The 25,493-nt window shown below is 53.7% G+C and overlaps 1 protein-coding gene and 1 long non-coding RNA gene across 6 annotated transcripts in view; both read right to left on the bottom strand.

The window, feature by feature from the left end:
• FBXO31 (F-box protein 31) overlaps positions 1-22,927 on the bottom strand; it is a 32,666-nt gene extending 9,739 nt beyond the window's left edge. For 2 of the 5 annotated variants that reach the window (XM_031436626.2, XM_064477667.1), the window contains exons 1-6: positions 22,543-22,927; positions 11,566-11,637; positions 8,307-8,393; positions 3,386-3,462; positions 613-780; positions 7-81 (exon numbers count right to left, since the gene is read on the bottom strand). In XM_031436626.2, the coding sequence (XP_031292486.2) occupies positions 7-81; positions 613-780; positions 3,386-3,462; positions 8,307-8,393; positions 11,566-11,637; positions 22,543-22,891 (828 nt within the window). In that variant the 5' untranslated portion in view covers positions 22,892-22,927. The remainder of the gene's footprint in view (positions 1-6; positions 82-612; positions 781-3,385; positions 3,463-8,306; positions 8,394-11,565; positions 11,638-22,542) is intronic. The other 3 variants (XM_010998426.3, XM_064477666.1, XM_031436627.2) reach the window with 3 other exon arrangements.
• LOC116148178 (uncharacterized) lies at positions 15,221-17,548 on the bottom strand. The gene is made up of 2 exons (XR_004131711.2): positions 16,761-17,548; positions 15,221-15,615 (listed from the first exon to the last, which is right to left on the bottom strand). It is a non-coding gene; the product is annotated as an uncharacterized LOC116148178 (long non-coding RNA).
• Positions 22,928-25,493: the final 2,566 nt, after the last annotated feature.

Below are 25,493 nucleotides of genomic sequence, written 5' to 3'. Positions count from 1 at the left end.
GCTTACCTCCTGCCTCCCGCCTGACATCCTGTGGTGGTCCGTCTGGTTGCACTTGGTGGAGAACTCATCCTTCTTCATGATCTTGGGCATCCACACCAAGGAGAGAGGGTCACAAGTCACCCTCAGCACCCCACCAGACAGGGGCACCACCAGGCCCTCCTGCACAGAAGCCCCCGCTCATGAACGTGAGCTCAAAGCTGCCAGACCGTGGCCGGTCCAAGAAGGGGGCTCAGAAACCCTCCGAGCACGGCTGCCTTCCAGGGGGGATAACAGGGTTGCTATGGGGTGGCCGGCTGCCCGGCCAATGTCCCAGAGCAGAATATCTTACTCCAAGCCGACACTCTTGCAAAGAGGATAAAAAGGAACAGTGAGGAACTGTGGTTGGAAGAATACATGGTTCTAACTGGAGGCAAAGTCAGGGGGGCTCCAGCGAGTGCCCCTCTGAGGGGTAAGAGCAGCACCGACGGCGCACAGGGGGCCAGCCCCCCCCCCCCCGCTGGCCAGCAAGGAAAGGCCCCAGCAGGCAGCCGGCACGGGGCTTCAGGAGAACGGGGGAGACCCAGCCCCTCACTGCACGCACAAGCGGCTGCGTCTAAGGAGCCCCGTGCTCACCTGGATGTGGCCATTGTGGGGCCCTCTGTGGCCGTACATGCACTCCACCGTGGCCGACTTCCTCTCCATCAGGTGGATTCTGAACAAGGGCTTGAACCGCATCGGGTCGTCCACATGAGGGTCGTGGGGAGGCAGGTACATCCAGCCAATGATGAAAAAGCCGTCCACCTGCGGCACAGGTCCACGCAAGGGTGAGGCTGGGGGACAGCATCCCGCCCCAAGGCTGACCACAGGACCACCCTCGTCTCCACACTCCAGTCCTGCAAGGACCTGGGGGCCCACCCAGCACAGCAGGACAAGCACGGCCCCGCACACCAGTGTGTGTTAGCTGAGAAGTGGTTCTCTAAAATAACACCTGCTGACTAACGCTGGTCACACTGTATTATACCACTGAAATCCGCTGAGAAATGGAACTCAGTGTTCTCCCTACCCCTCAAAAAAGGCTAAAAACAGAGAGGTGATAGGTGTGTTAACTAACGAGATGGCAGAATCCTTCCACAGTGTGCAGGCACGTCAGATCACCATGGTGTCCTCTGTACATATCTTACAAATTTTTTAAATAGAAAATACAGTGGTTAGATCTGAATCCAAGCAAGCCTTTTAGAGAGAACTTCCAGGTCTGAAGTGGAGGTGAGGGGCTGGGGGAACCTGCTGGAAGATACAAGGAAGAAGCAAGAATGACCCACAAAGTGGACACCCAGCAGGGCACTGACCAGAGGAAAACTGGAGATGCTGCTTCGGCAGGAGACATGAGGCAAAGCAGACACTGCAGCGTGAGGGCGGGTTTAGATCCTGATCCGAACCAGCCAGCTGTCAACAGGCAGCTCTGAGACCACACCCACGTGGTCAGAGAACCCCACTGAAGCACAGGCGCCACGACCCGGCCACAGCCGCCTGCCGAACCTGGGGTGTTCCCACTGCTCTTCTCACTACTCATGTGCGTGTGCGCAAACGACAGACGATAAAGGTGGCGACCAGGTCAGAGGAGGGAGCGGCCCCCAGACACGGGCACGCAGCAAACGCACGCACGTACGTTCTCAGCTGGGGCGGGGGGACTCTGCATCCCCGCTTCGGATGACCCAGAGGACACTCCTGCCCCCCAGGGGAGCCAGCATCCACAGCTTCCAGCTCTGGAGACAGAGGAAGAGAGAACTCGGCCGTTTCTGCAGCGAGCTGTCTGAGACAAGGGCCAGGTGGTGCTGTTCTGTCGTGGGCTCCACGTCCCTGTCTCCTGCTTTCAGAAGCCCTTTTTTTTTTAACTCTATTATTCACTCCCAGTAAGAAAAACAATTATCACCCTCCCCAACTAAAAGGAAGGAAAGAATCTGGCCATGACGGGAGGGAGCTGCATGGCTTGTCCCTGGGAGAACGTTCTAAAAGCAAGGCTCCCCCAGTGACATTAAACATAACAAACGTAAAGTGTTTCTTTAATGGATGTTTCCACCAAATTAGAGAATATGAAGCAATATTTATCCCTGCCCCAAACCCCACCTGGTGAGCAAAATACAGAGTGACAGAGTAACCAGAGTCACCCAGTGGCCCCCGTGAACCAGGCTCAGAGGAGCCCACACCCAGGCCGTGGCGCAGCAGAGCCCACGCACAGGGACACAAGGCAACGCCAGGCCCCCAGACTTGGCTTCTGGCCTTCCAGGCGTGTGTGCCAAGAGGGGAACAAAAATCAGGACACTAGCCGTGCACAAAGGGCACCTGACTTTGCTCTCACTGCACCACCTGCTGCGGCAACATCCGAGGCCAGGTGCCGGCCCAGAGCTCCACGAGTGTGATGCCCGCCCAGGTCCTGGCTCCCGATCCAGAGGCCTGGCTCACAGAGCGCGCAGCCAGAGACCCGGCGAGGGCTGCTCCTGCGAGGCGCCGACACCAGGCCCTTTGGGACAACTCAATTTTAGACTCTGACTTCCAGACTGGGAGAGTAAATCCTGTTGTTTTAGCCCTCCCAGTGCATGGTAATTTGTTCCAAGAGCCCCAGGACGCTAAGATGGTGAGTGATAAGCGATCTGTGAGGAGAGGCTCTGAGATCCTGGACACACCCCATTTCCCAAAGAGCGCTCACTTGCTGGTTTCACCAGCCAGCGAGGACCCTGGCCCGGCTCCAGCGTTACCATGAGGGTGAGGAAATATTTAAAACCCCATGTTCTGACTCTGCTCTAAGACTTCTGTCCCCGAGGCCATGCCTGCAGGGAGACCATGCCAACGCCTCACCCTAGAGCATCTCCCATGCTGGACTGTGTCTGATTCATAGAGCAAGCACTCCACACGCGCTGGGACAACAGAAGGCACTGCAGTAGTGACAGATCAAGGCACAGAGACGGACACTTGCCACGACACCAGGCCCGGGCCGCGCGGTCGCCTGGAGTGGGCGGGCCTATGCTTTCCATCCAGGACTAGGCTCCGAGTGCCCCACACAGCCTCCTTTTCTTTCAACCTGCGGACCCCCCGTTCAGGGCTACGAACCAGCGCACGACCCAACACCAGAGCGTCCTGCGGTATGAGGGCAGTGGCCCTCAGTGTCTGGGAGACAGGGACCAGGGAAGGGAAGATGCCCTCACAGCAGCTGGCATCCCATCACCACAGAGTCCGGAGATGAGGCAGAAGCCAAGAGCGACCTCAAATGAATCTCTGCTCATTTAGAAAATGACACCTGACTCCCAAAAAGTAACCTATTACTTCGTCACACAGGAACTGCTGGCCTGCCCCTCCTGTGGAGGACGGAGCGCCGTCCCCGAGAATGCAGGCGCAGCGCTCCGGGACTTACCACCACATTCAGCAGTCCTCCGTACGGCCCGATGTCCGGCTGCCACAGTCCCAAGATGTGTCTGTACCGGTGAAGCACTACAGGGAGAGAGCACAGGACCTCGCTGTAGACGCGCCGTCTCTCCAGCGAATCGGAGGAAAGGGTGGGAGGAAGGCACGCGGGTGAGGAAACCAGCTGCAAAGGCCTGTAACAGGGCCTCGGGAACAAATGTGGATTCAAGCAAACCATCCCTACACAATGGGCCATTCGGAACCTCAGCCTCTGCAACCAGCTCCAACAACCGGGAACCGCTGCCTCAGAGGACACAGAGTGAGCGCCCTCGTCAAGCAGAGCCTCCCGGCGGTGCACCCAGCTGAGAAGGCGTGGGCTTCTCTGATGGAGGTGGAATCCAAAGCGTCCAGGGCTGTGCGGTGAGATTTACGTTGCCTCATCTGTCTTTAAAAAAAAATTTCCCCCTTATTTCAAAAGCAACACATGTGTATCCAACAACGGAGAAAAGGCACCTAATGCCGACCTGAGATCCCACTGCCCACGCTGGCCAGCGCGGTAAACGCCACAGGAACCACCCTCACTTCGTGTATTTGCTGAGCAAACAAGTGAAGGGATGAGCAGACTGCCCAGAGAAGACAAGCAGCTTATGCAGGGCCCTGCCTGCCAGCCAGAGGGCCTGGGGTCTCTCTGCAGCCAGCATGTGCTGGTGCATCTTACGTGTCATCTGTGCTGGGCCATGGAGGGGTCCAGACACTTCTGGTCAAACATGATTCTGGTCTGCCTGTGCTCTGGGTGAGATTAGTATTGAGATCTGTGGACAGAGAGCACAGAATGCGCTCCCTCATGTGGCGGGCCTCGTCCAATCAGTTGAAGGCCCGGACAGAAGAAGGCTGGCACTCCCACCAGCATGGAGGAGCTCCGCCTGCCTGGCTGCAAGCTGGGACATCGTGTTTTCTAAGTAGATCATGGGCTCTTCCTGAACAGCACAAAAAGGCTGAGCCTCCCATGAACACGGGGCAATCTTCTCCTGCCTGAGTGCCTTGAGCTGGTGCACTGGGCTTTCCTGGCCTTCGGACTCCATCTGAAACATGGGCTCTTCCTGGGGCTGGAACCTGCTGGACTGCAGACTGGAACTACACCATCGGCTCCTCTGGTCTCCAGCCTGCTGACTGGAGAGCCTCGGACTTGCCAGCCTCCCTGGCTGTGTGATCCAATTCCTTGTAATAATCTCTATATACAAAGAAAGCGGTTCAGCGTCTGAGAACCCCGGCTAACACACAGTGGGGGCCACGGGTGGTCTGCACCGTCACACCAGTCTGCAGGAGGAAGACCAAGCGACAGGCCCAGAGGGACCTGAGCCCGGACAGCAGCCCTCTGGTGACCACTTGGTCGGGGGCACAGAGAAGAGGAAGGCGAGGCCAGAACCATCCCAAGGCTGCCGGGCGTACAGGCGGCTGGTGGGAAAAATACCAGTTGTTACCGAGGTTCCGGCCTGAGGACACGTCTCTAAGCGAGCCTCACTGACTGCAGGACACCTGCCGCCCCCCTGTGTGCGCTCTTCTGAGCCGCCCTGCCAGGCACACATTAAAGCCCGTGGCTATTTTATGGCCACACTCTGCTGGGCTCATGCGTGTCACACAAGCAGCATTAAGCAGAGACCATAAACAGCGAGCTTCAGACCGTGCAACACACACTCAGGTGTTCAAGGGTGAAGCAGGCCGATGCCTGCCACTCACCTTGAAATGCATCGCAGAATAGGACGGGCAGATGGACAGATGTGTGAGAGCAAAGTGAAGCAGGGCACGATGGAATCAGGTGATGGTAAATGGGTACTCACCACACAATTCTTTCCACTTTTCTGTATGTTTTTAAATTTTTATGGTAAAATGGTGGAGGAAAAATTAAACCTCAATAGATGCAGAAAAGGCTTCTGACAGAATTCAACATCCATTTATGATGAAAACTCTCCCATGGGGGGTTAGGAGAGAAGGTACTGCAACGTGGTAAGGCCACACATGACAAACCCACAGCCAGTATCAGGCTCAACAGTGAAAAGCGGAAAGCCTTTCCCCTCAGATCAGGAACAACACAAGGATGCCCATTCTCGCCACTCTCATTTGCTGTAGGACTACAAGTCCTAGACAGAGCAATTAGGCAAGAATAAGAAATAAAATGTATCCAAATGGGAAAGGAAGAAGTAAAACTGCCACTATCTGCAGATGACATAACTATTTCTAGAAAATCCTAAAGACACCACCAAAAAGCTAAGAACTAGCACACAAACTCAGCTAAGCCGCAGGGTACAAAACCGCTGCGCAGGACACAATCAGGAGAAACAGCGCGAAGAAACCCAGCCAGGTCGGCAGCAGAGGCTCTCTCCTCTCTTAGACGTACCTCCGGCGGGTGCCCCGCGGCCTTTCCAGGAGCACCCCTCTGCTGTATTCTTACCAGTGGTCTCCTTCCTCCCTCAGTAACCATCCCCACCTGTGTTCTTGGCTCCACTTGGCAGACTGGGCTTTGGGGGGCCTTCCTGTCAGACTCCATCCTGTGCAGCGAACACCCCTTGTCATCTGCCCTGAGGGTTAAAGGTTGCCTGCCCGCCCCCTCACTTGTGGTGGGCAACATTCCAAATTCCTTGCATTACTGGAACAACCTGGAGCCCTGCCAGAATTCTAGGTTTGACCGCAAACCCCAGAGCCCTACAGTCATAGCAAGTTATTTTTAAGGTCAAAGTGCAGTCTGACGGTCACTGTAGGTTTGCACACAAGGACACGTGTCAGATCCCCAGTGAAGACCACGAAGCCCCCATGACACCCTCGAAGCCAAGCAGACAAGAATTACCAAGACCATCAGGCAGCAACACGCGGTTCCCAACAGGAAGAACCGCAGCCTCACGCAAAGCTGACTCGTTTCTCCCAAGACAGCATCTCTCGGCACCTGGGGAATGTGGCCCGGAGGACTTCAGGAGACCAGAGGACGCAGGTCCTAACACCTCCACGAGGAGCACAAGCGGATGTGGGAGACAGGAATGGCAGCAGGTCCCACGCCCCTTACAAGCCAGCTGTCACCGCAGGCCCCTTGGGAGCCTTGGCCAGCGTCAGAGGACAGATTTCCAGCTGCCCTTAGGACACACCAGGACATGGGAACACTGAACACCTGGGCACACAGACATTTCAGATCGCGTTGAAACTGGTTTTCTCTTGTCACACATGGAAACGCATCCCCTGACATTCTAGGAGACCACGAAGGTAACAGACCCACCACAGTGTAAGTATGTCCACGGAGAAGGGCAACCAGTGCTGACAACTGCTTACTTCCATTCTGTTTTTAGGAGCTTCCACACTTTCTACAATGACTGCTGTGCTTCTGTTACCCCACCCAATCCTCAAGGGGACAGCAGGCCCCAACTAAAACAAGTCGGCCATACGGCCATCAGCCACAACCAACAGGGGACATCCCAGTACGCAGCTACCATGCCCAGATGTGCAAGCCAAGGCCTCCCAGGGGCGTGGTCACAGTCTGGACTCACGGTGTGTCCTCATTAGCCACAGAAAGCTTCTGCGCACCCCCAACACAATTCTGGGCACTTCTAGGTCCCAGCCTCCGAGCACCCAGAGGTGGGTCAGAACCCCACGCTAGCTCTGTGGTGTACATTTCGGGTAGGCTGTTGTTCTAGAAGAATCCTGGGTCAGCCGTGTGACGTCATGAACCTCTCAGCGCTTGTCTGTTTGGACCTAAGAGCTCGCACACCCGGTTCCCGTCAGCACAGCTTCACATCGATCTGCCCACCCACGACGTCAGTTCTCCCACGGGGCTGGAGAAGACCCGGCTGCCTGACCGCTAAGCAGGGAGGGCAGGCCAGTCTATGACGGGACGTTCTAGAGAGGCTATTTCCCAGAGGGTTTGGAAAAGGACAGAATTCATGCCTTCAAACCTGGCCAGCCCAACCCCCTTCCCTTCCGAGCGCAGCCCACCCCAGGCTTGAGGTGACAGCTCCCACCTCGCCACCTCGGGCCTGGGCACGGTGGGTTTGTAAGCAGTCGTGTGCAGCCCTCAGAGGCCACCCCAGAGCATGCTGCCCACACCTGGGCAGCCCTGTCCCAACCCCCGGGTGACCCCCTGAGTAGAGTGGGGCCAGCCAGCACACAGCAGCCACGTGGCCGGGGGTTAGGAGACACTCCACAAACGACTCTACTCCCCCTGCTCCGAGCAATTTTGTGGGGAGCTGTGCACTTCTAAGACTCAGAAGGGGGTCCGCTCCGTGCAGGAGGCGGACGTGAGGAGCGCTCAGAGGGGCCGGCGTGAAGCGCAGGAGGGTGTCCGGGTGCTTCCAGAAATGTGAGAATGGCTCTCAGTGCGTCAGCTCAACCCAAGAAAAAGCAGAGACAGCATTAACCGCCTATGGAAAACGGCTTAGGGAAATTTCCAGAGCTCAGATAACGCCAATCAAAAGAGGAATCAGGAGCTAAACAATCAGCTGTCTCCACACGCTTCTGCTGTGTGTGTTACGTGCACGGACGCTTTTTAAACTGACACATGCTGTTAAAACGTGGCTGACCAGCAAAGCCCGGATGTGGACACTGACCTTTCATTTTGGAATAGAAAGGCTTTTAGGCTGCTACTCTGTCTCAAGAAGTAACACATGTTAAATTGCACATCAACACAGTGACCTTGGCTGGTACGACCCAAAAACCCAAAGCCGCTGTGGAAGCCCGGCCCATCCGTGCAGCTGCCCTGGGGCAGCCACTCCGTGATGACCAGGTCACCCTGAGCCAGAAAGGACCCACAGCACAGTGAGAACAGCAAAAGCCAGGGAGGTCAGCTTGCTCTCGGGACCAAAGTCGTCCTCGTGCTGGGTGGGAGGGCCCTCTCCATGCAGCTTCTCGGCCGTGCTCGCCCACGAAAGCAGAAGCCAGCAGGAGGTACGTACGGCAGGTGTAAACATCTCTGTACTCCATGTGTTCATAATCGGGAAGAATTTTCATGAAACGTCCTGACTTCACACGAGGGTTTATACCTGAACGGACACAGCAGGGAAAGGGCTAAAGATGGTTCTGCCTTCACGACTGCAGAAACAGTGTTCATACGACTCGACACCCCTCCCTCACCCACATCACACAATTCCCTCACTTCCTCGACCCCCACGTTCTTGGGAGGCAGGCGCTTGCCAAGGTGGTGAGCCTGGCAGCCAAGGTGGTGGTGGTGACAGTTGTTCTTCCAAGTCATGATCCACACCAGACAGTCCCAACGGAGGCCAGCCGGGACCCACTCCGGCTCTCTCCCCATCACCCGCCACCACCAATGGGGCCTGCGAGCTGAGAGGGCAGAGGTCGAGGCTTGGGGATGTTTGAGGTGACCGTGCAGGAAACTGTGCCTCAACTAGGACACCCGCTTGCCCGGTGCACACCTGGCATTTTCCTCCATCAGCTCCGTGTGTGTGCTGTTTGTGATGAGGGACAGTGTTCGCCAGCCCCCTCAGTCAGACCCCTTCCCTCCTGAGTCAAGGTAGCTGACTCTGCCGCCTACACAGGAACCAGGGCTGACTGTCCTCCACCACCTATTCCAGAAGCTAAGTGACCTCCTTCTGCAGGAGGCCTTCAGGGCAAATTCACAAAAACACAGTTCCTGCTCTTGTGAAATGAAAACTGAAGCCACTTTGGCCGAGGCCAGTTAAACAGTCTGGGACGTGAAACAACAGTCAGTATGAATTCTTCTCTGGGTCTTGTAACCATTTTCAAGGGGTCGAGAAGCAGCAGTCAAAGAAGTCTCCAGGTGCCCCCCTGCGCCTGGGCACACCTGTGTGACCATCCCACCACCACCCACCCGGACCTCCCCCTCTCCTCCTGCTCACAGGCACTCACCACCCACCTGTCTGCCCACCTGAGCCCAGGCACCCCCGCCACAGGACAGCTGCTCCCCCCCCGCCCGGGCCCACAGCAGAGAGGAGCTCTGCAGGGGCCTTAATTCCCCACCTGTGCTCTCCTCTGGGTTTCAGCTCCTAACACCTGGCAGGTGTGAGCTCCTGCCTCCCTCCAGGATGCTATTTTGAGTGCTTACAACTTAGAGTGAAACCGAGTTGCTTTAAGATGATGTCATCAGCATTGTGCTGTGCACCAGAAATTGATACGACGTTGTAAACTGACTATACTTCAATAAAAATACATATATACCAAAAAAAAAAAAAAAAGATGTCATCAAATGGCCTAACTAATTCAAAAAGCAGTCAGATGATAAGAGCTTGTGGTATCAGATCCTCGTGAAAACAGCTGACCGTCCAAAAAGCCAGCAGACCTCTCGGGCGAGCATTCTCAGAGACTGCTGAGGCCAGGCCGGCTCTGACTCAGGCACCGACGCCCACAGCCCTAGACTCCACACTCCGGCAAACTTGAGGCACAGAGCTCTGGGGAGCAACGCTGGACTCGAGAGTGGAGCCAGGGCCACGGGGGCACCCCCAGAGCAGAGGGTACAGGGGAGGGGACACACCAGCTTTCTGCCTCTGAACTCTCGGCTTGACAGGATTCAAAGCCGCGTTGCTCTCGCCACTGAGGCCAGAAGACAGGAAGGAGTCTCACTTCCACGAGACGGGGCCACTCAGGCTCCCAGACCCACCCTCCTGGAGGCACTAGGCTTCTTGGGTTGGTGGGTTGTGGAGCAAGGCCAGAGAAGAAAGCAAAGTCTGAAGCGCCCAGGGAGGAGGAGGGGGAGGTCTTGCGCACACCAGCCCCACACTGGGCCCAGGACCAAGGACAGGGGCACAGGCGGCGGGTGGGGAATGGCGGCCGAGGGTGAGGACGCAGCTGGAGGCCTTCGGGGACAGGGGGGAAGGGGTGCTGGGGGGGGGGGGTGGCAGAAGTGGGGCTGGGACATGCAGGGCTCCCAGAGGCAGCAAGGAGGGCCAGCACCCACCCAGAACTGCACGTGCCCAGGGCGGCTAGGCTCCTCATGGAAGGTCTACGAGGCACCCAGAGCCTCTGACAGGAGATCCCCACCGCGAGGGCAAACCCTAACCCAGGAACACGGGGTGATCCAACAACCCCACAGGATAAGTGTGGGGACAAGTCTCATGGGATAAGGAAACGTGCCAGTGAAACCAGCCCGGTTCAGGGACCAGCCGCACAGGAAGTCCACACTCTACCTGTGCAGGGTGGGGGTTGGGGGGTGCAGGTGAAGGAGGGGCGTCTCCAGGGGGCCTCTGAGAGGGACAAACCCACTGAAAAGAGGGTACACAGCAAATGACAACAGCTAGCAAGCCCCCAGACCCTGGAAGGAAGCTTCCAGCACATCAGCGCAGGCCCAGCAGCCTGGCCCACAGGAAGCCCCGCTGCCTCTGTCCTCAGTCCTGAATGACAGGTGTTTCCAGGCAGGAGCACAGCCCCAGGTTCCCGGGGAAGGCGTTTAAGAAGCACTACCTGGTCTAAGTGTTCAATACGGAACTGGGTACAAAGTTCAAAAGAACATGAAAACCAAAATCTAACAAGACGGTTTTAAGATGAACACTTAAGGTCCTTTCAGAGAGATCAAAAGGTCAACTTTAGGCCAAAGAGAAGTGAGTCACCATGGTTCTTTAATGCCCAGCCTGAGGTGTTAACAAAGCAGGCCACACCCCCACCATGAGTGCACTGCCCGGGGCAACATCCCTGCCAACAGCCTCAGGCAAAGGGCACTGAGGAAAGGCCAGTGGGGAAGATACTTGGGACCTGGAGGGGAGGGTGGGGAACTCGGAGCACCAGAGAGCGTTGCTGGCAAAGGAGCACAGAACAAGAAAGATGGGGCTGCGGGACTCAACAAGCCTGCAGGAAGGCGGGGGGCTGGGGCTGGTGTGGGCCCGGGCAGGGGGAGGGGTCAGCTGCAGTCCACGTCTCCAGCCAGGCTGTGGCCCAGGATGCAGAGAAAGGGACACCTCCAGAGGAACACCAGGGTTGTTTCCCGGGCAGCCACGCTCCCCAGACCTGTGTGGGCTGCAAAATCAGGGTTGTGATACGGCCAGAAGGGGAGAAAAGAGCCCCTCCCTTTCCAGCGCTGTCACTACCAGTGTTGTCTTTTAAATGTCAAGTGTGACTTTTTAAGAGGGTGTCTGAGAGAGGACCTGTAGGCTGGGGGCCAAATTATTTCTGTTTTCCACAGTTGGTGCTCACCGTGTGTCTGCTTTTGGAACAAAGTTAAGGGTAGATGGTAACGGATTAACTTACGCTTTGCATAGACGTCTCTACAAGACACGCCCGTGATCTCCAGCTTCCGCAAGTTTTCACAAACGCCATACTCTGTAACAAGAAACATTTGCTGGACATTACAGTCAAGAAAACAACAAAAGCAGCAGAAATAGACTGGGCAGAGGGGGTGGGAGAAGGGTTGGGGGCATTCCTCAGCCTGGGCCTTGTCTTCCGAGATTGAGTCTATCTTTCGTTGCAGGGACTTCTCCACAGTCAGCCAACACCCTCACTCGCCAGCGAAGCCATCGTTCTATTTCTGGACGACACAGCTCTGAATGAAACAGCAATCTGCCCAGTCTCTTCCGACAAGCCCTAGAAGCCTGATCACACAAGCCCACCGCCACACAGCCCCAACTCACGAGCCCGGTGAGGCGGAGACTCAGAGTGGAGGATGAAGCACCTTCCCACGGGAAAGGAAAGCCCCTGGTGTCAGGGCTCCACGAAGGCCCCCAAAACCCCACTGTGGCTACCGACTCTCTTAAATGAAGAGACAGGTCCCACAATCAGAGACCGAGGAGGGGGGACACTAGGAGGAGGAGCAGGACCCTCTGTCCCTTCTGCATGAGGCTGCCCGGAGCCAGCAGCCAGCAAAAAGGATGCCAGACACCCTCCCTGTCTCCCCACCCCACATGCCTGGCTGACCAGTCCCTCCTGCTTCCTCTCCTGGCCCCCTACCCCCACCCACTGCCCCCAGCACCTCCCAAAGGAAACCCCCACCCCTTCTGCCAGGCCTCTCCGTAGTGCACAGAAACAGACTGCCAGGAGCTGATAAATGACAGCAACCCCACGTCCAGGCCCTGGTGCGCTGGGCACCAGGCCCAGGTCCTGCTGGACATCGGCCTGCCAGCAGCCCACCAGAGGCATCCCCATTTTAATAATGAGAAACAGGCACAGGGCAGTGAGTGACGGGGGCCCAGAACTAAAGCCTGGAAGGGAACCCTCTCAGTGGGGAGCACAGCCCGGCAGTGTGCTCAGCAGGCATCTGAGAAATGGAGGGGTCCCCCAGGACCCCACGGTCATCACCATGTGACCCTCACACACTGTGCTCACCCTGTGCAGGTGTTCAGCTAGGGCTGCCCAGGACAATGGGATAACAAAAACCTGACACCCACCTCCAAGGCCGGTGCTCTGCCCACACCCCGGGGAGGGAAACCCAAGCTCGGTGAGGGTGATGACTCGGCAGTCCTTCTGGAAGGTGGACTGCAGTCAGGCCAGCAAAGTGCCATCTAGCTCACCAGTCACAGACCCCCACCCCGAGGCCTGGTGCTTTCAATGGATGATATTAACCCCAAATGCTTCTATGCCTCTATGGCTGGGAGGATTCCGACAGTATACCACATAAAGCAGATGGTGGAGAGCCCATCGGTGGCAAGGTGGTTACTAACCAGGGCCCTGCCTTCCCTGCCTCCACTGCTGATGAACAGACCGTGGCCTTGCTCGATACCAGACAAAACACACACTTCATTCCTCTGCCAAGAAGAACATGGACTCCATTCTAGAGGATTATGCAAGTTGCAAGAACTAGATAACGAAATAAGCTGTTTGTGAACCTGGGGCGAGGATAACGCCTGCATGAAACAGGAGTGACCAGCAACTGAGGGGCCCCAGTTTGTCAAAATCCTTGCAGACCATCTGGGGGGCCAGCTGAGAGGGCCACATCCGCCCTTGCCAGCAAACAGGCTGGAGGTGGTCTGGCCGCTCCCCTCGAGACGAGCTCTGCCCCACGCTGACCTGTCTTCATGACTCCCCGCCAGCTGCCACCACCCTGAGTGGCTCTCCAGGAACACACTGTCCTTCCCTCGTACCAGCGATGAGCTCCAAAACTGCTACCGCACAAGACTGGTGCCTCGTTTGTCTCCTGTGTGGTGTGGAAGGGCAGCTCCCCTCCCGGCTCCAGCAGCTGCCGGCGCTCGCGGCTGCAGACCAGCTGCACCTGTTTACTGCCTTGGCGACAAGGCAGTTTAGGGGCTGGGGGGTCTTCTCCTTTGAACTGTGCACTTCTGTGACACGTGTGGACACTCTGGCAGTTAGATGGAGGGCACAGAACTAAGACACATCCGGGGGTGCCCTGGCCGCCTGAGGCGCATGATGTGGAGGCCGGGCGTCTGCATGGCACTGATGCTGTCACGCAAGGCATCCCCGGTGTCAGGAGGCTGAAGGCAGGCGACCTGGTCTGTGATCTCTGCATCTGAGTCCAGTGACGCTCCAAGCTGACAGAACAGCGCACTGCACCCACCCTGGACATCTGAGGGAGTCCTAGACTTCCGGCCAGGACGACCACATCACTGTGAACGTCTGCACACGGTGTCAGGAAAGGGTGCCGCTGTCATTACACAGCAGACCAACTTGCACGAGCAGACAAGCCACCCACAAAAACGCCGTCAACAATCAGAAAAGCAAAAGTAGGATGTGGTGCTAATAAATGCAGCAATCCTTAGTGGATTTTTCTTAATGTTCCCAAAAGATAATAAATTCACCGAAGTGGAACAATGCTGCTCTTACCCAACTGCTCCTGCAAGAAATGTTTCGTATTTTCCACATGATGGAAAAATCTTTTTTTAAACAGTGGCTAAGAACAATTCCACATCCTCTGACTGTTCTGTAAACTCTCCCATAAGTCAGCAGGGAAAAATGCCCTTAAAGTAGTGTTAATGCCAGTGTGCTTGCAGCACCAAGTGCACTTCCCTCCTCCCAGAAAAACTTACCAGTGTTAATGCCACGCTGACCAAGACAACGGAAAGTCAGCACATGAGGGAGGGAGGGTGCAGCTGAGCAGCAGAGCACATGCTTAGCATGCACGGTCCTGGGTTCAATCCCCGGCACCTCCATTGAAAAATGAATAAATAAACAAACAAACCTAATTACGCCCTCCCAAAAAATAAAAATAAATTTTAAAAGTCACTAACTATGATGTCCACAGCTGCTTTCTAAGTGCTGGATTTGGTGTTGCAGGCTGTCAATTCAAAAACTTTTGTCCTAATCCATGACATAAGGTAGTTTGTGAAAGTCTTTTTTGAACTGTCTCTACTCCAAAAATGTCAACAAGTGGAAAGAAAAAAAGTTGGGAAGCGGGAGAAAAATGGGTGAGCTGGACTTGAGGAAATTTAAATTAAACACAGACTCACCTCGTGATACAGCTACTGTCCTATTTCTGGGTACACACAAAACAAAGGAAAGAGACTGGATGAGATATTCGACACCCATGTTCACAGCAGCACTACCCACAGCAGCCAAGAGGTGGAAGCAGCCCAAGTGTCTATCGACGGACAGTGAGTAAGCAAAACCTGGTCCATCCACACAGTGGAATATTATTCGGCCTTAAAAAGGAAGGAGTTTCTGACACCCGCTACAGCATGGATGAGCCTTGAGGACATCGTGCTGAGTGAAATGAGCCGGTCGCAAGGGGACAATATTGTTCAAGTCCACTCATGAGGTCCCTAGAGGAGTCGAATTCACAGAGACAGAAAGTAGAACGCCGGAGGCCAGGGGCTGGGGGATGCGGAGGGGAAGTTTGTTCGTGTTTGGGGGAAAACAGCGTCCATTGGGTGAGATGGAAAGTGCTGGAGATGGATGGGGGTGGTTGTACAAAAATGTGAATGCACTGAGTGCTACAGAACTGGACACTCAAAAGTGGTTAAAATGGTACATTTTATGTATGTGTTACCACAACAAAAAAATTAAATTGCCATTTCAAATACTCCAATCAGAACATTTCCAAAAAGCTATTTAACAGATGTTTTTCCAAGAGGGAAGGTCGACTCAGGAACTTCAGCTGAGCCGAAGCTGAAGCTGAAGCTGAAACCTCCCGGGAGCTGAGGGCCAGGGGCTCCAAGACCCCTCACTTGCCTCCTGCCCAGCGAGGTCAGTCACATCCGTGGGCTCAGCAGAAGCCCCGCCCCCAGCACACTCGTGAATCGAATCTAGTCAGTCTCCATGGGTGGGAGCGGATGAGTTTTCTCTCTCCTCCTTCCCACTCTCCTGTCCGACAGGAGAACCCAGTGGACACGCTCTGCTCCCGAGGCCCCTTCCCTGGAAGAGAAGACGGAGATTAACAGAGACGGGACTGGAGCCAGGCTGGCTGGGATGTGCACGATCTGCAGTGGGACAGAAGGTGACAAAGGGCACTCATCACACTATGCTCTGCACCAGCCGGGAGCCTGCAGTCAGAGGGCGATACGCCCGCGTCCAGTAAACACAACTTGTGGGGCCTCCACCCACAGCACTAACACGGTCTCTAAAGCAAGCTGGCGGGCACACAAGATACGTCCGGGAAGGCGGTTCTCTCCCAGTGCTGGTGGGACTCCAAGGCCAGCGTGGGGGGGTCCACGGGCAGTGCGGAGGCACTGCAGTGACCTCTGCAGAAAAGCAGTGCGGCTGGGTGAGCAGGGGTGGAGCCAGCAGATGCACCTGGAGACGCAGGGGGGGTCCAGTGAGGCCACACAACAGCCGTAAGGCAGGGGCAGGAGAAAGGGTGGCGTAACCAGATGTGGCAGCGATGGGCAGGAGGGAGCAGGGGAAGGACTGGAGGAGCGCTGCTGGCTTATTTCCCACCTGCTGTAAAGTTTTCCAAATAAAACCAAAGGCAGTATTGACTGGAAATTTAGCCCATTTCTGTTCTCTCTAAATTAGAGAATAATTATAACCCCTAGTAAATTATGGTTAAAACTTTACTCCCAAGGCTGAACAAGGAGGCAGAGGCAAGCATGGGACCTGGTGGGCGAGGGGGCTCCACCAGGCTCAGGGAGGAGTCAGGCCACTGGCCCCGGCGTCCTGCCACAGCTGCTGGGAGCAAACGTCCAAGGACAGCCCTCCAGCCACAGAGCGCAGGCTCCGAAGCCCCGTGCGGCCCCCTGCGTGCCACTCTCCTTAGTTAGTACCAAAGCTGCATGAAACACCTTTCTTTCTTTTTCTTTTCCTTTTTTTAAATAATGTAGCAGGTCTGGAAAAAACACTGTAGCCAGCTCATCTCAGGATGGGAATGAAAGTAAAAAACAACACCTGAACACAGCTGATAGGCATCTCACGTTAAACACCTAGAGTGTTCAAGGAGCGAAACAAATAGTTCCCAAGGACAGCTGACACCACCTACGAGATCAGTGTGACCTATTCCCAACCAGTCCCATCCCCCAGAGATGAACAGCCTCAGGGCCAGGATGGACCCCGAGGAGCCTCACCTGTCCAGCCAGAGGATGCCGACCCTCGTGCAGCTCCCACAACAGGCACCCACTGGCCAAGGGAGACCCTCCCCACTGAGGCCCGACGGTCAGGCCCCGACACTCCTTGCTGGTGCACATGAGCCCTGGAGGTGAGCCCCGAATCTGACTGGGTTGGCCTTCACCTCATCCGGGACCTTGCCTAAGACTCCAGACACTTCCGGATTCCCCGCTGAGACTCCACAGCGGGCGCAGTTCCGGGTTTGCACCCCTCTCTGCCGACACTCGGTGGACACAGAGGGCATCACGGGCAAAGTATGCTGACTCATCAGTTCTGACCCCAGGCTACCCCCTCAAAGGTCCCGGGGTTTTGAGACGACACTTGTTCCTCTTCAAAGTCCCAAAGACATCCTTGCGTTTGTCCACTCTTCCCAGCCAAAGACAAACCAAGATCCGCCCATGCATTACATAATCCCTTCATAAACACAACGCAACAGGAAAAACGGCTATGCCTGCACCCCGAACGGCCAATCAGCCCCTTCTGGCCCCTTGCTGGCAAGGCACCAGTGTGTCCAATTCAATACGGCCAAGGGCAAGTCTTCACTCAGTGCCCTCTGGGGGCCAGGTCCACTTGCCAGCTCACTTTTTTAAGGTTAGAAATGACCAAGAGGTACCGTTTTCCTTTACCCTTTCCTACTTTGCTAACTGGAAGGACTGGGTTTCTCTGTGAAGCAGCACAGGAGATTCAACTTCCAAAAAGGAAGAGGCTGTAGTCCTGACAGTTATCAAAGCTGAAGAAAAGGACAAGAGTCCTTACAATTCTGGGTCCGGCTGTGTGTCCAGGAGGTGGCTTGGCTCTCCATCTCTCGGCTGAAGCAGGCGTGTTTCTGTCACCCTGACAGCTTGTTTATGCCACTGCTGACCTGCCCACCCCACCCCCAAAACAAGTAGGCCCAACAAGCAAATGCTGAACAAACAAAATATTCCTAAAGCCAACTTTACAACCAACACCTCGGCCACTTAACCTCTCCCCTAGACAGACCCTTCCAATTTCAGTCGTATAGAACTTAACAGAAGCTCCAGTTCTCACATTTCACATCAGCGTATCAACCAGAACAGAAATAGCATTTTCTTCTGTGTGCAAACAAGAAATTAAATATCGGTTTGTAATTTCACAGCTCTGTCACAAAGCCCATACATTATGGGAAACGAATGTTTCTAATTATGATGGAATCTAAACCCACTTTAGACTTAAAACTGATCAAAATATTCCACAAATATCATTCCAGATGTCATTAAAACACCATCACAGGAAAAAACAGGCAAATTACATATTATAAATTCAAACCTTGACACTGGCAGGTACTGAGCTGAATAATATGAAATGCTTGTGCCTCAATACTTAAGAGTTTAGCATGGAGAGGAAGATATACATGTGAGCATTTCCCTTGTTTTTAAATTTATCTTTTGTTAATACTTCAGTGTTTTGATTTGCCACGGTCTGAATTTTCCAAACTTTCTAGTCTCAGGTAGACTTCATGAAGTGCTGCCTGAATGAGCAGTGTCACAAATGGCTGGCACTTCAAAATTCACAAACTCAGTGGTGAAGTATTAACCAAGGCGAGCCTGGTCAGGGTCAAAGGCAAAGAGCCGACTTGGCGTCCACCCTCCTGCTCTGAGAAACGCTGGTCTATTTATAGCTCCAGGCGCAAGTAGCTGCAGGAGGCCTGTAGCCAGAGGAGCGGTGCAGGAGAGCAGCCCTGGGGCTGGGCTTGCTCAGGCAGGTTTCCTGCAAGAGGACAAACAGCAGCTGCCTGGTGTCTGCTTGCCCCCAAAACAGGAGCAGGGGTTTGGCTTCTCATTCACAACTTTCTTTCACCGGCCCAGAGAAGTATCACCAGAAAATATTCACTCCTACAGCTCCAATACGTAGGGCGCTAGAAAGACCAAGTTCTATCAAAATAACTGATTCATTATTGCCTATTTATTGCTAGGAAACTGGAAGTTGTGAGATTCCCATCAAGCATTATAAACAGCCACCTCATGTTAAGTTTCTAGTGTTTGCTGCCTGCCACAGTCAGCCCCTGACATCCCATCCTGCCCGCACCCTGGAGGTCCGGTCACAGCCCCAAAGGCCCTGAAGCGATAAAGCATCCTCGTCACCACACCCTTCCTGTGACTTGTTCTCGCCTCTGGAAACGCCAATTATCAAAATACAGAAAGCAAACACACCGACACTGAGTAGCAAACGTGCAGATTCACTACTAGTCTCCCTCACCCTCCCAGGTCACTAACACATGGAGGCAACAACCTGTCAGGGCCGGACCTGGAGGGCCAGGGCCAGGAAACCTGATGGGCTGGGAACACCCACCTCCTGCTCACCAAGGCTGGGAGCACTTTGGTGTTTGCCTCTGTGGACTTGATTTTGGCCTTTACACCCACCATAACCGAATGTCTAGTTCAGGATGGGTGAAGTTGCGGGGCTCGAGAAATGAGATCAGACCTGCCTCACACAGGACTGTCCTTTTACATAATCCAGTCACAATTAGACTAACCCTGTGAGATGCCTATGAAGGCCACACGGACTGCTAACCATCCAGTGTTTAACCCAGATGAGCTGGAAATTAAAGCTACCAGAAGGAACCAGCAAAACTGAAGACCTAGTTGTTGACGATCTTCATAACCTCGGGACAATAATGATTACTTAAACCCAAAGTTAAAAGCTCATCACTTTAACACTGTAACTTTTGCAGAAATCACTATAAATGAAATTAAAAGGCAAGTGACTATTGACTATGAGAAAATGTTTTGCATGTATTAAACAGAAATCACTCCAGATCAAATAAATAAAACCCACAGTCAGTATGAAAAAATAACAATGGAGGAAAAAGGGCAAAGATTAAGGTATGCAAATATAAGTCCAAATTGCCAATTATATTTTTTAAATGTACATCTTCTCTAGTTAACAGGCACTTGCAAATTAAAATGAGATGCTGTTTCTCACCCAGATTGGCACAGATTTTGAGGAATGGATTGTTCAAACTAGGCAGAATTTAGTGGATGTTGGATTAAATGAGATAAAGAACCCAGACCACAAAGGCAGCTACTTTGAGACACACACCAAGCATTCCTGTCACCTTTAGTGACTTGTCTATGTGCACCCTCATGACAGGTGTGCAAAAGAAAACTATAACTGTTATATTTAGAACGAAAAACCACTTCAAAAAATAATTAGCCAGTATATAGTAAAACTGCAAATCTCACAGCCCACGAACCCAGCAACACTGCTTCTGGATATATTCCTTAGAGAAAATTTCAAATTTAACTGCGTACAAGGAAACATATGAAATTGTTTGCTGTCACGCTGTATATAACAAGAAAAAAATAAATAAACGAATACACAAGGCCTCTTCAAATTATGAACCATCACATAGCATTTAAGACTGAACTAGACTTGAATGTATTTACATGGACAGAGTTTAAAAACACAAGTTGACGGGGGGAAAAGTGGATACACAGTGCTTACAGTATGATATATTTCTAAAATCAAACCACACGGCACTGTTATACCTTGAGGATGTTACAGGTGCACAAATACACAAGCAAACTCCACCCACAACAGTGGCTGCTTCCTGGGGGTGAGAAGCACAGGGGTCATCAGTAGGGCCTTGAATGTCAGCTGAGATATTTTCTTAAAAAAAAAAAAAGTTGAGAAATCAAAAGCAAACATGACAGAAGACTCAAATGTTATTTATTGGAGGTGACAAGGAATATGCCTGTTTTACCATTTTTGTCTTTCATTTTTTAAATTCTTCCAATGAAAACTCTCCTAGCTGTCAGGCCACCTTGGTAAACAGAGGCCTTGATTCTACTGTCGCCATGTCTGCTGTCCCAGGAAAGCGGAACTGAGAACTGCGGCAGAGGGAAAGGTAGCACTGAAGAGTCCCCTTATGTCTGCCCCCCAGCACCCTTCTGCATCTTCAGGAGGACTTTTTATATTTCCATTAGCAATTGTAAGAATCTGCCCTGAGCTGTAACTCCAGTTGATTTTACTCTGTGGCAAATCTCTGAGCTTTCTGACTACATAAAAGTCTTCTGTTACCCTCTGTTCCTAGAATGTTGATACATACATTACAGTGTCCCCAGAGACGACCCTGGAGACTACCACACAGCTTCGGCAGACTGACGCAGAAACGCCTCAAAGCACTAAGGGATGTCTGTGATCAATCTGGGCCTCACAAGTGTACAAAATGCAAAACAAAGCAAATGAAAAGGTAGAACTCTCTTTGCCTCTGTTTTAAAATGTCAAGTGAAATTCACTTGCCACATACATGACAAAAGGTTAATATTACTAGCATTCAATGAGCTTTTACAAATGTGTAAGACAAAAATAAACTCCCTAAGAGAGAAAGAGACCAAAAAATCACAAATTACAAATAGGGAACTCAAACGAGGAGAAATAAAAACGTCCGAGAAGCATCATAACCAAAGAGCTACCATTTAGGTGGTGAGGGCTTCACCTGCTTTGTCTCATTTAACCCTCAAAGTCACCCTATGGGAGCAGCACTTCCCAGTGACACTTGGGAAGGTGAAGCAGCAGAGTCCATGATCTCACAGCAGATAAACACTGATGACAAATCCGGAGCCTGGACCACAGAGCTTTGTGGCAGAGAGAAGCTGAGTGGCTGATCCTCCTCTGGGGAGGATTTGGGGAAAGAGGCCTTCTTATGCAGGCTTCCTGGGGGTGCCAATACCAACAACTGGGCAATGAGTATCTAAAGTGTTACTAATGTGCACACCTTACTGCCCACAATGCCACTTTGGGAAGCGCACCCTGAGAAGATAATCTCAGAAGTTGTAAAAGGTACGTGTAAGTCCCATAAGCTCCTATGAAATGCACAAAGGCAGGCCTGACAGCACTGTTTATAACAAGGAAAAACTGCAAACTTAGAAGTCTATCAGTAAGGGACTAGTGCATGCATAGGCAGTGGAACACTACGAAGCTTTTTTATACTAAACCGTCTCTAAGAGACCATAAACGGTATGATCCCGTTAAGTAAAAACTTGACGTGGCTCTGCATGTGAATACCGAGAGAAAAATGTTTTCCAAAATTTTATGAGTGGCTTATCTTTGATTGCAGGTATCTCCGATTTTCCCTTTCTTCCCTTTGTTGTCCTTCGTTGTTTGATTTTTTTCCTTGCCTATCCTTTTTACCAATATGGGAGCTTATTGAACGTCAGAGATCGTCAACGTTTAAATGCAGAGAGCCTTGAACTTTGGATTAAGTAAACCTTTCGTCCTGGAATTTGTTACAAAACTACTCACTATCCTCACTTCGGCCACCAAAATCCCTAAGCGAGGCATCCCCACCGCCTCACAGAGCAGGTCCTCGCCCTCAGGAGACCCTCCGAACACTAGGGCTCCCTCGGCTCCCCTAAGTATTCAAGTTCACCCTCAAGCGCGAGTCAGCTCCGCCCCCACGGTCTGGGGACCACAGACGTCAGCTTGCTCCCTGGCCTAAACCCAGCCCCAGTTCGCGTCACTGCCCTCGGCATGCAGGTCCCGCAGCCAGGGGACCCCTCACCCTCTCTGAGCACCTCACGCGGGCAGAGCCCGGTCCGCTGCCCATCCGGGAGCCCAACCGCGCGGGGACCCTGCGCCAGAATCTGTGGCAGGGCTCCGGGGTCACCGCCACCCCCGGCCAGGACCCTCCCCCTGGGTCCCCGATCTGAGGCAGGACCCCTGCCAGAGCCGCTCCCGGCCAGGCCCCCTCCAGGCCCAGGCCCCGCCCGGAGCACTCACCCTCCCGGCAGCGCCGCCTCCAGATGGTGTCTGTGTGCAGGATGCGCCGGAACTTGGTGCAGACCTGGGCCAGGCTGGGCAGATCGGTACCGGGCAGAGAGCCGAAGATCTCCACCAGCAGCTCGGGCGGCAGCTCCAGCAGGGAGCAGCGCGGGGGCGACGAGGGGCCAGCACTCCGGCCGCCCCCCGCCCCGGACAGCGCCGCCGCGCCCGCCTCGATGCGCTCCTCCTCGGGGTCCGTGTCCGGCTCGCTGTCTGCCGCTGCCGTCTCGGCCGGGCCCCGGCGCTGCTGGCGGCGCCGGCATCCCCGCGACGGGCCCACGCCGCAGAGACGAGCGCACACCGCCATGCCGGCGACTGACGGCCGTCGCGCCGCCGCCGCCCGTGCGCACGCGCCGCCGGAGAGCCGAGCCCGGAGCCGGCTGCCCGGCACGCCCCGCCCCGCCGGGGCCGAGCCCCGCCCCTCCGGGGGAGAGCCGAGCCCCGCCCCGGAAGAACCCCGCCCCGCCAGAGAGCCGAGACACGCCCCAAAGGACAGCCACGCTTCCCTGTCGTCATCTCGGGCTCCGCCCCGCCCGCCAGGAGAAGACCTGAGCCGTGGAAGCCTTGGATGCCGCCAGCCTAGGGTTCTTCCGTACCCTCTCTTTTCGGCCCTGCGACCCCTGGGCGACCCCGGCCTCCGCTCACCTGAGATCGGCTAAGCTCCCTCTGTCCCGTGCCCGGACCGAGCACGGGAAAAGAATGTCACCGACAAAAGTCGCGACGGCCTCCCTTTCCTGGCACAGAACTAGCACGTGGGCAGTTGACGCGCTTGACCCTAGGTCGGCCTTGAAGACCCTGCAGAGGACCACCCCCCTGGTGAACGCCCCAGGACGCCCTGAAAACCTCTCTGACGAACCCCCCTAGGTAGGCCCTGAGGACCCCCTAAGAACCCTCCAGGAAAGCCTGCAGGTCACCCCCCAGGACCGTTCGGGAAGGCCTAATGGAGTCCCCCTAGAACTCTGACTTGGACACCCCGAAGGACCCCCCCCCCCAGGAAAGCCCTGAGGAGCCCCTGGAGAACCCCTAGGAAGGTTCAGGACACCCCGAGGACCCTTCCCCAAAGAACCCCAAATGAAGGCTCTGAGGACCCCGGAGAACCCCGTATAAATGTTAAGGACCCACCCCACAGAGCCCTCCCCAGGAGGCCCAAAGGAGTCCCCTCAGGACCCTCTGAGAACTCCCCCAGAGGACATCTCAAGGACCCCTCCCAGAGAATTCCCCAGGATGGGCCCAAGGGTACCCCCCACCCCTGATGGCCCAGAAGGGTCACAGAATGGGTGATTAGGGGGCCAGAGGAGTGATGCAAAATTTACATCACCTGGAACTGCTTAAGTCAGGTAGAACCCTGAATTGTGCCTGGGGTCAGCCCTTTCTTTTATCTAAAAGCTGACTTTAAGTCTTTTCTACCTTGCTTGCACTGAGAAGGGGAAATCACACTAGGTGTGTCCCTAGTAACCTTGTTTACTGTGCTCAGGGCGTGGGTTGAGGCAGACTGGGGTGGGGGTGTAGAGCACACGAAGCCATCTCTGCACCATCGCTTCACCCGAAGTAGCTCTAAGAATGAGAAACTGGGTTCCAGAGGGGGAGGGCCAGGGGTGTGATCACAGGCTTATGGGATTATAGGGTCTTCCATTGTGTAGGCCCAACTCCTTTCTGCTCAAGACTGATTTCAATGCCCTGAGGTGCTGAAGCAACTGCCCAGAGTCCAGCCTGAATCTAGGAATTCACCCCAGTGTTTCTGGTCAGATGTGAGGTCTTACTACTCAGATAGAAGATAGTGACCCTGCCACGTCCCTGGGCTCGGTCTCTAAAAGGTCGTGGCTATTCACCTCCACCTCCATAAGAAGGCCTCCAAGCAGAAAAGAGGGCTGCCTCCTCTGGTCCACACAATCCCTTAAACGAGGACGTGCATCTTCTGACAGAAATAGCAATGCTGTACTTCATAATCATGATCATCTCAGCTCCAGGCAATTGAAAAACAACCGTCCGGGTGTTTTTTCAACCCACCCTCCACCCTGTTCATCAGAACTCTCTTCCTTCAAATAGCAACACACAAACAAAAGCATATTCATTGCTTTACTCACCTTCTTAAACTATTTAATGGCCCCATTGACTCCTTACCATGTCACACAAAGTGTCACAACCCTGTCTTGACCTCCCAGGCTGGCCTCATTTCCTATGCCCACATATCCCTCAATGGGAGCCACCTTAGCCATGCCTCGCTATGTCTCTATCCCCTGTTCAAGATGTCCTGTGCCGGGAAGACCCTCTCCCCAGTCTGTGCAGCACCATCATATTGTTTTATTACAAACACTGGCTTCCTTTGGTGGCCCCTGTACTAGATGTATCCACAGCACGTAACAGATATGCTAACACACACCATGGAATCAGCAACTGGGTACTGACTAAATGTTTCTCGAATGAAAAAAGTACAAACTGGCTAGAAGGCTAAAAAGAGAGGAACATGAACCACACGGATTTAGAGAAGGCTGGTGGATTATCACCATCACGATCCCAGCCAAAAAGCCTCAGCAAACAAACATGCATCCACTAATGTAATAAATATTTAAGAATGACTGACTAACCCATGTGGTATGTTCTGTGTGGGTCCATAGATAGTAAAGCATGAGACTTGCCGCTATTATATTTAAATCAATTTTTTAAACCTATCTACTCCCTACTAGGTCCTATTAATAAAATAGCCTTTCTCCTCAAGTTGCTTAGAGTATGTTAAAACGTACAAAATAACTTGGTTAAATGTCCATCTTTGGAATGGTTAAACTGTGTTCATAATTTGAATGATGCATAATTCAGTGAAAAGACATATATCTGTATCTGTATATTCTTGACAGCAGGGACAGCTGAAGGCTGTGTACAATAACCCACAAAGATGTTAAAGAATTGAATTC

Source organism: Camelus dromedarius, chromosome 23 (genome assembly GCF_036321535.1).
Source record: "Camelus dromedarius isolate mCamDro1 chromosome 23, mCamDro1.pat, whole genome shotgun sequence".
NCBI lineage: Eukaryota > Metazoa > Chordata > Mammalia > Artiodactyla > Camelidae > Camelus > Camelus dromedarius.
The sequence above is the reverse complement of the archived record's forward strand: the minus strand, read 5'-3'. Positions and strand labels throughout refer to the sequence as shown.